The following is a 15,000-nucleotide window of genomic DNA, read 5'->3' as shown; positions in this document are numbered from 1 at the left end:
AATAATATTAGAACATAGTGAGAATGTGAATACAAAATTTTATGGTTTACAAATATTAGAAGAATGTATAAATAATCGTTGGAATATATTACCTTCAGAAGAAAAAGAAGGTATGAAGAATTTTATAGCTTGCTATACTATTACGTTATCAACTGAAGGTACAACGGTTGGTGTAGATAGACATTTATTGAACAAATTAGATGAGACTTTAATTCAGATTGTAAAACAAGAATGGCCTGATTCATGGTCTAGTTTTATTCCTGATATAGTAAATTCAGCAAAATTAAATCAAAATGTATGTGAGAATAATATGAAATTATTAAATATGTTAAGTGAAGAAGTATTTGAATTTGGTAATGAGACCTTAGTTAAAAAGAAGAAAGAGAAATTGAGAAATGAATATGCTAGTCAATTTCAAGAAGTTTATAATTTATGTTTATATATATTAGAAGCAAATGTGTATAATAAAAGAAGTACGAATACCTCTTTGATTAAACAGACATTACATTGTTTATCTAATTTTTTTAAATGGATTCCTTTAACATATATATTTGATAAATATAAATTTAATGATAATAATATTCAAATAATAGATTTATTGTTTGATCATTTTTGGGATGATATATCTTATAAAATAGAATGTGTTAAGTGTATACAAGAAATAGTTATGTTAAAAATTGATGAAAAAAACATCCTCTATTTTGATAATGTGTTTATAAATTTATGGACAAAATTAGTTAGTAAAATAAAATTATTACCAAATGCAAATGAAATGAAAAACATTCCACCAGAATTAAAAATATTTTGGGAACAATATTTTTTACAATTAAGTATTTGTATAACTAGCTTTTTAAAAAATTATCGAGAAAAAATTGTTGAAAAAAACAATAATACTAATGATGTAAATATTGTATTCAAATTTTTAAATATGTTAGCTAATAGTAATATGGAAGAAGTATTTTTAATTATAATTGATTATTATAATATTTTTACAGAACAATTAATTAGAGAATTAATAACTCGTTTAGAACAAGAACATAATTTTAAAAATAAAAATGATATGAATTCTTCATCTCTTGATATGAAAAATACATTAACGACAAATATGAATTTAGATTCATCATCTATAACAAATAGAAAATCATATAGTTTTGTAACAATGAATAATGATATAAATCTTTTAAACAACAACAATAATAATAATAATAATAATCTTAGTAATAATATGAATAGTAGTAATATTAATTCAAATATGGTTATTAATATTAATGAATATTCTTCTATTCTAGACAAAATTGATTTAAATCCATCAGATATTAAGAAAATGTGTCCACGTATAAAATTATATGAATTTATATTAAACGATATTAGAAAGACTGTTATTGAAAAAATGGCTAAACCACAAGAAATTTATATTTCTTATGATAATGAGACTGGTGAAGTGGTTCGAGATTTTGAACCAGATACTACTGAAATTTCTTTATATAATACTATGAAAACAACATTGGTTTATTTAACTTATTTAGGTTCAGAAAAAACCATGGAATTAATTGTTGAATTATTAAATAAAGAATCAGAGAAATCGTTAAAAAATACGAATAAAAATGAAGTATGGAATAGTACCAAAACGAATAGAATTAGTTATGCCGTTGGTTCTATATCTATGTGTATGACTTTAAAAAAAGAACAAGACTTTTTAATGTACATTCTGAGAATATATTTACATATGATTGAAGTTAAAAATGGCGAAGAAAATAGAGCTATTCTAGCTTCATGTGTTATGTACATTGTTAGTCAATATCATAGATTTTTAAAACTTCATTGGAGATTTCTTAAAACGGTTATGAAAAAATTATTTGAATTTGCTGAAAATGAAAAGGTACAAGATATGGCAGCTGAAACCATTTTAAAAATATGTAAACAATGTAAAAATGTTATAGCTAAAAATAATCATAATAATGATAATAATGAATCTTTTTTTAGTACATTTATTAAATTCCATAATAATATTATGCATAAGCTACCAGAAAAATTGAATCTTTTATTATATGAAGCTATAGCTCATGTTATTTCATGTTTCCCTTATGAAGAAAAACAAGAGAGTATAAAAGTGTTAATGAGCAAATTAATGAATTTATGGAATTCATTAATATATGCAAATAATAATGGTGCTATAAAAGATATGAATAATACAAATTCTTTAAATAATAATAATATAAATAATAACAATAATATTAATATTAATAATGATGATATGAAAAATTTAGAACATTTATGTACTTATGAAAATTCCAAATTGATTATTACCTTTGTTAGAGTAAATTGTAGATTAGCATATGCATTATCTTATTTTTATTATGAACAATTAGCTTTAGTTTTTCTAGACTTTTTAAAAATTTATCAACTTTATAGTAAATTCATTAATTTAGAAGTAGAAGCAAATGGTACAAAAAGAATTAAGCATGCACAATTTAGAAATTTGTTTTTAATGAAAAGAGAATTCTTACATCTAATCGAAACTACCATAGAGAGAAGTTGTTATAATATACAAGATTTAGAAAAGGAGTTGTTAAAAAGAGAGCAAAAAAAATTAAAAAATGAAATTGATGAATCCATGGAAATCCATTTACCAACAATTGAAGAAGCAAAACAAATAAATTTTCAAATGACAAGTAATATATTAAATGTATTATTAGAAACGATATTAGTTGATTATAGAGATAGTAATCCACATATAAAAGATGCAGAAGTATTTTCATTATTATCAACAGTTTTTAAAAAAATTGAAAATGTAACATGTCCTATCTTACCAACAGTACTAAATTATGTATTATTACCAACAATAGATATGATTAAAAATGATTTCTCATCTTATCCAGAACATCGTGAAAAATTTTATAATTTCTTAGATGCATGTGTAAGACATTGTTTTGATTATTTATTTACATTAGATTCAGAAATATTTAATACATTTATTCAATCTTTATTATGGGCTATAAAACATGAACATCCATCGGTAGCTGATCATGGTTTAAGAATAACACAGCAATTTCTTCATAATATTATAATAAAGAAAAAAGAATATTTAGAAGAATTTTGTAAGGCATTTTATTACATCATATTAAATGAAATACTAAAAACACTAACAGATTCTTTTCACAAATCTGGTTTTCATTATCAAACCATAATTTTAATGAATTTATTACGATTGTTAGAATTTGAAGTAGTAAATATACCGGAAGTAGAAATAACAAAACCACATATAATAAAACATGTACAAACCTTTTTAACTCAATCTTTTGAAAATTTAAACCAAAAACAAATAGAGACATTCTCCGTCGATATGTTTAATTTTTGTGTAGAGTCTCCATCAGCCTTTCGATCCTTCGTTCGAGATTTATTAATATCACTAAAGGTATATATGAATATATATATATATATATATATAATATTTATATATTTGCATGTGTTTATATTGTTCGTATATAATATATTCTTATTTTTTTCTTAGGAATTCGCAACAAATCAAGATGAACTTTATGAAGCCGATAGACAAGAAGCATTACAGAGAGCAAAAATGGCAGAAGATAATAAACTCATAAAGGTAATAATATGAATAAATCATACATATATATATATATATATATATATATATATATATATATATATTTTATATATGTTTATTTTATATATATGTTTATTTTATTATTTTGTTATTTTGTTATTTTTTTATTTTGTTATTTTTTTATTTTTTTTCTATTGTAGTTAAGAGGATTAATGAAGGAAGATGTCCCAAGCTTTTCAGCTATAGATGTTGATGACGAATGTATAAACGTTGAATAATAATAAGAATAAATCATATTTTATTTCCATTTTAGTTTTTTCATTAATATTTTTATTTTACAAATTTAAAATAAATAAACATTATTTTATTTTTTTATTTTAGTCTATATATATATAATATATATATATATATTTTATATACATGAAATAACATTGAATATATTAATTTTTAAACATTTTGGTTATTATATTTTACATATATTATTATAATTTTTTTTTTTTTTTTTTTTTTTTTTTTTTTTAATTATATATTTTTACTTGCTTCCCAAATAAAAATCAAGAAAAAATAAAGAAGAAAAAAAAAATTAGCTGCAAATATATAAATATATATATATATATATATAAACACTTTGGTAGATTTGTTGTATATGTGTATAATAATATGAAAAAAAAAGAATAGGCTTATTTATTATTTTACCTAATTTTAATAATATTTATATATAAGTTCATCCACATATATATATATATATATATTATAAACATTTTAATACATACTATACTAGCCTATTTTTATTTATATTGACATGTTTCTTTCTCTGTTTTTTTTTTTTCTTCTTTTTTTTCATAATATAAAATGTAACATTTTTAAATTTAGAAAAAATAAAGACAGATATATATTTATTTAATTTGAATGATCAATTTTATGATATTCTACTTAAAGATGAATAGCACATATATATATATATATATATATATATATATATTTAGGACACATGTGTCATTTATTATGTTATGTTTTGATTTGAGACTTAATTTTAAAATTGCGTAGATTACTACATATATATATATATATATACATATATATTTTTACAAAATGTTTAATTTAATTTATGTATGGAAAATGGAATATATATTGTTGAATTATTTTTAAGTGAAAAAAAAAAAAAAAGGTAATAATAAATATTTTTGAACTTATTATAAAAGGAATAGAAACAATATATATAAAGGTACCATACTTATTTATAAATATATAATATTTTAATTATTACTAATAATATATATATATATATATATATATATATATTTTATTTTTTGGTAATTATAATATAATATTTATATTCTTTTAAGAAATCATTTAAAATTTTATATGATAGCTTTTGAAAAATTTATTAAAAATAATATATATAATTATATTATAATATATATTATTATATAAAATAAAAAGGTAATTTTTATAATTTTATATACTATTATATTTTTTATGCATATATATTATGCATGTAGTTTTAAATCACACTAATCAATAATATTATTAAAATATTGAGTATTATATTATATATAAATATAATATTATATATATATTTTTATATATATTTAATAAATTATTATTTTTTTTCCCCTTTTAACATTTTTATTTTTATTATTTTTTTTAAACTTTTATTTTATATATTTTTTATTTTCTACAATTCTTTCATATAACCTATATATATATAATTATAAATATTTTTGTTTATATAATATAATTTCTTATTTTAATATATAATGAGTATAATATATATAATTATATATATATATTATAAATTTGATTTGTTTTAATTTTTTCTTTTTCATAATTTTTAACAATAATATATATTATTTTAAATTTAATATTTTTTTCCTTAATATATATATATATAAATATAATTTACTCACAATTTGGGAATTCTTATAAACATATATTTATGTGATTTATATGTTTTACAAGATTTTCAAAAAATAGAAATTATTATATCCTTATTTTGAACCTTTTATGAATATATTATATAATATTTAAAGAAAAAATATTTATAAAAATTATGTTATAAATATAATAATATGTTTATTTATATGATATAGTTATAAGGTTTTTTTTTTTATTTTATTTATTTATTTTTTTTTTTTTTTCCAATTTTTTATATATATATTATACTTTTTTAATTCTTTTTTGTCATAATATATATATATATATATAATTCCAGAGATTCCTTTTTGATTATATAAGAAAATATGTAGCTTTCCTTTTCTTACAGCCTTTTGTGTATAATCTATGAAATGAAATCCATAAAACTAAGAGCGAAAAAAATTATATTCCAAGAATATAAATTGATAGTTTAAGAATGAACTATATAAATAAATATGTACATACATTTTATATATATATATATATATATATATATATGAAATAATTGTTAAAACAATTGAATAATAGAAATATTATTTTCATAACATATAATAAAATGATGTTGTATTTCATAATAACATTATAATATTTATTATGTGAACAGTTAGATCGTTAATATATTTCAATGAATGTGAAAGGGAAATTGAAGCGATTGTATTATAACATTATTAAAGTGTAGAATTTATAAGTAAAATTTTATTTTATTATTATAATTTTTTTTTTTTTTTTTTTTCTCTCTCCTTTTTTTTGAATTATTAAATTAACATCTATATAGAACATAAATATATCTACTTACTTTTATTAAGTCATTTATTTGATTTGTGTTATATTATAATATTTAAAATATAAATAATTCAAATAATATATATTTTGGGATAATAATTAATCACATATATATCACATATATATATATATATATAAACATTTATGTGTGTATGTATATTATTGGTATATTAAAATTTTAAAAGAAAAAGTTCAGGATATGAAAAATATATTTTTTTTCAGAATATAAAACAAAATATTTTTAGTCCAAAAAAAAAAAAAAAAAAGGTATTCTACATAAATATATATATATATGTATATACTTATAATTCTAATATAAATATATGTATATATATATATATATATATATATATATATATATATATATATATATTAATTAATGTATGTCACAATTATATGTTGTAATAAGTATAAAATAAAGGACGTGAATATTTTAAGATTTTTTACGAATCTGATATAAATAAATGAATAAACAAGTTATGTCAAAACAACAATCGTTTCCAAAAGGAGGAAAGGATGGGAATAGGATGACAACTCTAAATTATAATATGTCTATAAGAAATAGAGATAAGAATTATATGAGTCATGTTAATGCGGGTAAACATAGTATGAATAAAGTATCAAATAGTAATAGTAATATAAGTAATAATAATTATTCTTTAGGGTTATATATTGATAATCCACAGAAAGCATTTTTATTTGATGAAAATGATTTAAAAGAATTATTTTCTTATTATAAAGGAGCACATGATATAAGGATATTACCTGATAAAGCAGCAGCTCAAATAACATTTAATGATAAAAATATGATACAACAGGTAAAGAAAGATATAAATGGATTAACTATTAATGATATTGGTACTATAAGATGTATAATATTAAATGAGGGGAAAGTAATTGAACAATTTTTACCTTTCTCAGCAAATGATCCAAATGTTACATCAGAAAATGATAATACTGTTTTAAATAATGAGAGTACTGTAAATATGTTAAAGAAATTATCAAGTTTGATAAATACAAACAATAATAATAATAATATAAATAGTATTAATATAAATAATATTAATAATGTAAATAGTAATAATGGCAACAAGAAATGGGATATGAATAATAGAATTAATAATATAAATAATAATAATAATAATAATAATATTAGTAATAATAATAATAATAATTTTAATAGTAATAATAATTTTAACCAATTAACAAATAATAAAAATGAACAAAATGATAATTCTTTTGCCAATAAAAGACTGAGCAGAATTGAACTTATAGATATTTTTGGATTTCCTAATGAATTTGATGTAATGAATAAAATTCTAGGTAAAAATAATTCAAATGTAAATTATATTAACGAACAAACAAATAATATGGTAAATATCGAATTAAAAGGAAAACCAATTAATGAAGCTCCAGTAGTTGAAAGAATGCATTTGTCTATAACATCTGATAATTTGAATGCATATAAAAAAGCCATTGATTTGATTATGAAATTATTAAATTCTCTTTTTCAAGAATTTGTAGATTTTTGTCTTGAAAATAATTTTGTTTTACCAGAAAATTTGTCTTTTAAAAGACATGAATATATGTATAATTCGGATGGTTCTACTAAATATTTAGGTTTTAAGGAAAATAATTATGGGGAAAAAGAAATCTACAAAAATGATTTTTCTTATAGTAAGAAAAATAAAAACATGTCAAAAAGTGATAACGATAAAAGGAATAACAACAATAATAATAGTTCATTTAATATGAATATAAATGGTGCATATGGTAATAACCAAAATGTAAAAAATGGTAGATTCTAATCAAATATAAACAATAAAAGAAGAAATGAAAAGGAAGCTTTTGTACATAAACATCAAGGATATATGTAAATATAAGTATATATTATATTATTTATTTATTATTTATTTATATATTATTTATTTATTTATATATTATTTATTTATTTATATATTATTTATTTATTTATATATTATTTATTTATTTATTTATATATTATTTATTTATTTATATATTATTTATTTTTTTTTTTTTTTTCAGTAAATTATTTTTATATTTTCTTTTTTGAAATCAAATTTTATATTTTAACATGATTTTATACTACTAACTTTTTAATAATATTTATCTTCTAATTGTAATATGAAATATATATGAAGTTTGATAAATATTCTTGTGCTAAAACGAACTGTCGATATATCATTATATAAATATAAAAATATATATAATATATATATTTTTCACTGTTATTTCTTATAGGGTAATTTTAAAAAATATGTTGTTAATTTTGAAGTTATGAAATTATTTATTAAGGTGGGTATAATAATGTTCTTTTTCATATTTTATAATATAAACATTTGATTTCCCAACATATGTATTAGAAATATATAAGTATATATTATTGATTATTTTATTGTTCTTATTAATATGAAAGTATAAAAAATGCAAAAAGGAATTTTTTTTATTTATGATTGATATGTGAGGGGAAAAAAAAAAAAAAAAATATATATTATATATATAATATATATATGAATAATATATTATTCCCACATAATATTTTTGATAACAATTTCAGATTTTTTTTTTTTTTTTTTTTAATTTAAAAATTTTTATATATATTTTTCTTGTTATTATTTTTTTATTTTTTTCTTGTGAATAGAATTTAAAAATTTTTTTAAAGCAGAAATGATGTTTAAGAAAAATTATATAACTACGTGAAATTCCAATATTTTTACAAAAAAAAAAAAAAATAAAAGATTATATAAAATAGATATGTATATATTTGTTTTATATTTAATATTCACTTCTCTTGTATTTTCAAATGAACTATAATAAATAAATAATGAAGGATCCATTAGAATATCTAAATAAAATAAACTTTAATACGAATAAGTTTCCTCAATATACACATGTATTTAAGAAAATAAGTTGAATATTATATAGATATATTATATATGCCTTATATATTTAAATTTTTTTAATTTATATATATATATATATATGTCCATTTAGTTAATTGAAAACTGTCCGTCGGAATATGAAAATGAAAAGGTTATAAGAATTTGTCGATGTTGGCAATCAGCTAAATTTCCCTATTGTGATGATACACATAAGGTTATCAATATAGAAAGAAAATAATATAATATAAAATTAAAATATCTTATAAGTGTAAACATATACATATATATATATATATATATATTATATAAATTCTATTAATTTTTATTTTAGATATTTGTTGAAAACGGTGACAATGTTGGACCATATGTTGCCAAGTTAGTCAGCTACAAATTGTCAGATGAAGAAAAATTGAAGAAACAAAAATACAATGAAAAGTATATAAAACTAAATAATAAAATGTCTTATATAAAATCGGAAAATTTTAATTTTAAATGGTTTCCTACACCTATTATAAATCATAATTTTAAAAAATATGTTTTGTTATCTTTTTTTGTTTTAACGTCATCAGTTTTATATACAAAGAAGGAAAAATTATATAACTTCAATACTGAAAGTTAAGAAAAAATGTAAGAATATATATGTGTATTTGATCTATTATTGTTTTGATAATTAGATATAGGTAGTTTGTTTTGCACAAATTTATACAATGTGATATATTATATATATATATATATATATATATATATATATAAATATATGAATATATGAATATTTCTTTTTTTTTTTTTTTTTTTTTTGTTATTGTGTATTAATTATATCATATCTTATATATAATGATATATTCACAATTTTGTATTTTTAGAACATTATTTTATTTTTTTTTTATAAAAATTAAAAAAAAACAGGTTAATATAGCCAAAATAAATTGAAAAATTTTAAAAATATATAATTAAAAAAAAAAAAAAAAAGTTTAAAAATAATATAGACATTAATGAAGGTGTACATATGTTTGACAGAATAATAAAGAATTGATAAATACAAATATAAAAAAAAAATATATATATATATGTATATATATATATATTTAATAAGACAATAATTATATTGAATTATAGTGGGACATTAAAACAAATAAATGTCACATATAAATTAATTTATAAATATTTTATAATTAATCACCAAAATTTATTAATATTGTATATATTCAGACATAAAAAAAATAAAAAATAATAATTATAATAATAATTATTATTATTATTGTTGTAACTTATTGCATTAACCATATAGTATTTATAGGTTTGTAAAAAATACTTAAATTTTTTATCAATATTCATTGAATTTTTTAATATACTCACTGTTTCTATTTTGTATCAATTTTGTTCGTAAACCATGTTCTATAATTTTCCCGTCTTTTAAAACATAAATATAATCACACTTATTTACTGTGGTTATTTTATGAGAAAGATTTACGATAGTACAATTTGGTAAATAATTTTTTAAACTTGAAAATATTTTTAATTCATTTGCTGCATCTAATGCACTAAAAGCATCATCTAATATAAGTATTTTTGGTTTTTTTATAATAGCTCTAGCTAATGAAATTTTTTGTTTTTGTCCTCCTGATAAAATTTTATCATTAATATTATGAAAAAATTTATCTGGATAAGAATTAATAACATCATATAAGCATACAATTTTTGAAACTTTAATTATTTCTTTATATAATTTTTTTATGAAATGAACTTTATATTTATTATAGCTTGGACTTTTTTTTTGTTCTTCCAATAATTTTGTGTCTATAAGACTTCCACACATTAAGCATTTTTTTTTAAAATTTTTAAATGTATATAATGATTGGTCTACAAGATTGTTATTAGTTGTATTATGTATATTGTATATGGATGGCTTATTTTCTTTTATTTTGTATTTAATTTTTTTTTTTTTGTTTTTCTCTTTAATTTTTTCATATTGTTCATTATTTATAGAACTACTAATAGTATTACTACTACTACTACTATAATTATCACTATTAATATTTTTATTAATATTGTTATTATTATAATCACTTGTTGTAATATCATTATCGTGAGAGAAAAGGTGTACACAATTATTTATATTATTTTGATTCAACTTGAAATTATAATTTAAATAATAAAAATTTTTGTTTCCTTTTGTAATACAATTATATGAATAAAGCATGTTATAAATTATACTGTCACTAAAAATATAACTTTGTTCTTCTACTAATGATATTTTTTTGGTTAATATATATTTGGATATATTTTCTATATTCTCATCATCTAATAATATATTGCCATATGTTTTATTATATAACCTAGCAGCTAATTTGGCAAGATAATTTTTTCCTGAGTCATTATAACATAATATTCCATATGTATATTTATTGGAAAATTTTAAATTAATATTTGATAAAATTTTATTTTTTGGATATTTGGCAAAATAAAAATCTACATTTTCAAAAATTAAAGTACTTCCTTTTTGATTATCTTTTATATTATCTAATATTAAATTTTCATTTATACTTTTATAATTGGCATCAATAAATTTTAAAATTTCTAATTCTTTTATAGCGTTTTCTACAATATAAGGTAAGATATTGTTTAAATTCCTTTTTTTTTTTGTTCTGCTTTTTGTTTTATTTAAAATAACTGATTCATTATTCAATTCTAAATTGTCTGTTGGGTTATTATTATATTGATCATTTTTATTTGGCTTAGTGGACATAATTTGTGGATATAAATGCTGGTTCGATTGATAATTTCTTGAGATATCATTTGAATTATCACATAAGGTGTCATTTGAATTATCACATATGGTGTCATTTGAATTATTACATATGGTGTCATTTGAATTATCACATATGGTGTCATTTGAATTATCACATAAGGTGTCATTTGAATTATCACATATGGTGTCATTTGAATTATCACATATGGTGTCATTTGAATTATCACATATGGTGTCATTTGAATTATCACATATGGTGTCATTTGAATTATCACATATGGTGTCATCTGAATTATCACATATGGTGTCACTTAAGACATCGTTTATATTTATTTCATCATCCATTGATTCATACAATTTCTCGTATGTACTTGAACCGTGTTGGTCCCTTTCAACATTTTGATTATTCTTTAACATTTTGTTTTTTTTTTCAATAAAATTTATGAAATTTTTTTTTTTCTGCCTCTTGTAATAAAACTTGGAATAATTATAAAATAGGAAGGTAAGCAAAATAATATATATTGTTTTATTTGTTATATTACTCATTTTTAAGATGCTCTTTTTGTCTTTCATTGATAAATTTTTAAATGAACTAATGTTATCAAAAAGGAATAGAAAATTATCTGATACTGAATTATTCCTTTCTTTATATAATTTTAGGATAAATAATATGATATTTTTTTTATAATGTGTCTTTAAAAAACGTATAAATTTTCGATCTAATTTATATTTGATAATAAGTTCATGATCATTTTTAATAAATTGGTATACTTCTTGCATATTGATTTCTTGTATCTTTTTTTTTAATTTATTTTGAAATTTTTCTGATTTACTAAAACAATGTTGATCTAATTGATTTTTCATGTCAACGTTATTATTTGGTGTATTATAATGAAATGAATTATCTTGTTTTTTTTTCTTTAAAGTACAATCCTTTGTTTTATCGTCGTACACTTGTTTATTACTTATAAAATTGTGGTAATCATTTATTTTATTTGTTTTATTTGTTTCTTCTTTTTTTTCATACATATCAATATTATTTATTATATCATCAATTGATCCATTTTTGAAAAGGCTTTCATCACACTGATTATAATTCTTTTCATTAAAAAATAATTTAATTAAATTGTTATAGTTTCTTTCAAATAATTTTAGATAATTCGGTTTAATTATATTGGAAACATAATCAGAATTGTTTTGTATGGTTTGAAATTTTTTCAAAAGAGAATGATTAAATATAAAATTTTTCATATCATTTATATTAAAAAGAATAGAAAAGAAATTATATTTATTACATACCAATTTAATATTTTCATTATTATTATTGTTATTGTTGCGCATATTGTCCTTTTCTATTAATTTTATGACATCTTCTGCATTACCTATAAGTTCTTGAACCCTTGAATATTGTTGCTCTATCGTACATGATTGAGCAATTATATTTTGCATATATATGACAGACGAAATGATCGTTCTTGTGTCAGTATTCAAATTATACATTAACGTTTTTTTACTTAAAATTAGGGTTAATATAAATGTCATCATATCTATTAGACGAATAAAAAACTTCTCTATAATATATAATAACCCTAATTTCATCCTAGACATATAAATAGTATCTAATGAATTATTATATTTCTTTATTTCTTTATTATGTGTGTTAAAAGTACTTATAAGTGAAAAATTATAAATTGATTCTTCTACAATATTGTTTGACTGAGCAACTACATTACTTTCTTCTTTGGCTAGCTTACGAAATATATTAGAAAAAAAAATGGATATATTTGAAATAATAAAAACAATAAATAAAGAAACAATAAATAAATGTACGTTAATTTTATATAAAAAATAAAATGACAAAACTATTTTTATCATATTTCGAAATAATACAATGATGTTCGTTGTAAAAATATCAATTAATTCAGATGAATCGATATTAAGTCTACTTATTAATTCTCCTTTTCCTTTTTTCTTAAAATAGTTCATATTTTTATGTAACAATACATTGAAAAGATATTTTTGTAATTTATTAGTGCTTACATATGCACACACATTAAAAATATATGAACGAAAGGAAGAAAATAATAAACTTATAACAGATATCAATACATACATATGGAAAGGGTTAGTACTAAAAAATTTAAGATATTCTATTAAATCTTTTACAACTGACAAATTCGTTTTGTGTATTTTAAGAAATGTAAAATTTTTTCTTTCCATTACAAAAGATACCGTTTTGGATAGAAAAATTGGAATGTATGAATCGACAATTGCTGACAAGGTTGTTAATAAAAATCCAGTTACAAATATTAATTTGCTATCTTTTACAATTTTAAATAATTTAGATATATCACTAAGTAGGCTATTTTTGGATTTCCCATCTTCTGATATTTTGTTATAAATGCTGAACAACATATTGGTATTATTTGCTTTGATATACTCTTTATTATTATTACTACTACTACTACTACTACTACTACTACTATTATTATTATTATTATTATTATTATTATTCATGAAAAGAATATGCGTGTGTATTTTATTATTATATTTTTTATTATGATTTATAGAATAATATGATATGTATACTACATCATTTTTGTTTTTTTCCTTAAAATTGTTATATGTTTTGATAAATGGTAACGTATTAGAATGTTTCCTTTTTTTATACAAATATTTATTCATAATAAGAGAGTTCATATTATTATTACATCTTTGATTATTTATAGGGAAATTACATTCCCCCCTTCTTTTCTTTTTTATATTATATGCATTTTTTGAAACACAATATATATAAACGATTAAGTTATAACATAAGAATAAGGAAAAAAATAAATATTTCATATTTTTTTCTTTCTTCCTTTTGTAGAAATAAATTTTTTGCTAATCATTTTTTATTTATAGTATATATATATATTTTGTTATAAATTTTTTTTTTTTTTTTTTTTTTTTACTAAATTAAATAATATTGATAATAATCTTATTTAATAATTATGCTTTATTTTGTATCTTTCAATATATTTTTTTTTCATTAATTCCATTGTGTAATAAGTATGGCTTAAATATTTTAATCTTACACAAAA

At 18.5% G+C, this 15,000-nt stretch overlaps 4 protein-coding genes across 4 annotated transcripts in view; 3 read left to right on the top strand and 1 right to left on the bottom strand.

Moving 5' to 3' along the window:
• PRSY57_0302200 (exportin-1, putative) overlaps positions 1-3,843 on the top strand; it is a gene marked incomplete at both ends in the record, with an annotated part of 4,031 nt that extends 188 nt beyond the window's left edge. The window contains 3 exons of the mRNA XM_012905651.2: positions 1-3,415; positions 3,512-3,604; positions 3,766-3,843. The exon at positions 1-3,415 is cut by the window's left edge and continues 188 nt beyond it. Of these exons, the coding sequence (XP_012761105.1) occupies positions 1-3,415; positions 3,512-3,604; positions 3,766-3,843 (3,586 nt within the window). The remainder of the gene's footprint in view (positions 3,416-3,511; positions 3,605-3,765) is intronic.
• A 2,970-nt stretch (positions 3,844-6,813) lies between these two features.
• PRSY57_0302100 (hypothetical protein) lies at positions 6,814-8,073 on the top strand (the record flags this gene model as incomplete). The annotated part of the gene is made up of 1 exon (XM_012905650.2): positions 6,814-8,073. One exon carries the CDS (start codon positions 6,814-6,816, stop codon positions 8,071-8,073), a length of 1,260 nt encoding a protein of 419 aa, XP_012761104.2.
• A 1,037-nt stretch (positions 8,074-9,110) lies between these two features.
• PRSY57_0302000 (CDGSH iron-sulfur domain-containing protein, putative) lies at positions 9,111-9,787 on the top strand (the record flags this gene model as incomplete). The annotated part of the gene is made up of 3 exons (XM_012905649.2): positions 9,111-9,179; positions 9,281-9,382; positions 9,500-9,787. 3 exons carry the CDS (start codon positions 9,111-9,113, stop codon positions 9,785-9,787), a joined length of 459 nt encoding a protein of 152 aa, XP_012761103.1.
• Positions 9,788-10,492: 705 nt separating this feature from the next.
• Positions 10,493-14,761, bottom strand: PRSY57_0301900 (ABC transporter, (TAP family), putative; the record flags this gene model as incomplete). The annotated part of the gene is made up of 1 exon (XM_012905648.2): positions 10,493-14,761. The coding sequence occupies one exon, from the start codon at positions 14,759-14,761 to the stop codon at positions 10,493-10,495; it is 4,269 nt and encodes a 1,422-aa protein (XP_012761102.2).
• Positions 14,762-15,000: the final 239 nt, after the last annotated feature.

Source organism: Plasmodium reichenowi, chromosome 3 (assembly GCF_001601855.1).
Source record: "Plasmodium reichenowi strain SY57 chromosome 3, whole genome shotgun sequence".
Classification (NCBI taxonomy): Eukaryota; Apicomplexa; class Aconoidasida; order Haemosporida; family Plasmodiidae; genus Plasmodium; species Plasmodium reichenowi.
This window is presented reverse-complemented; position numbering and strand designations above follow the sequence as displayed.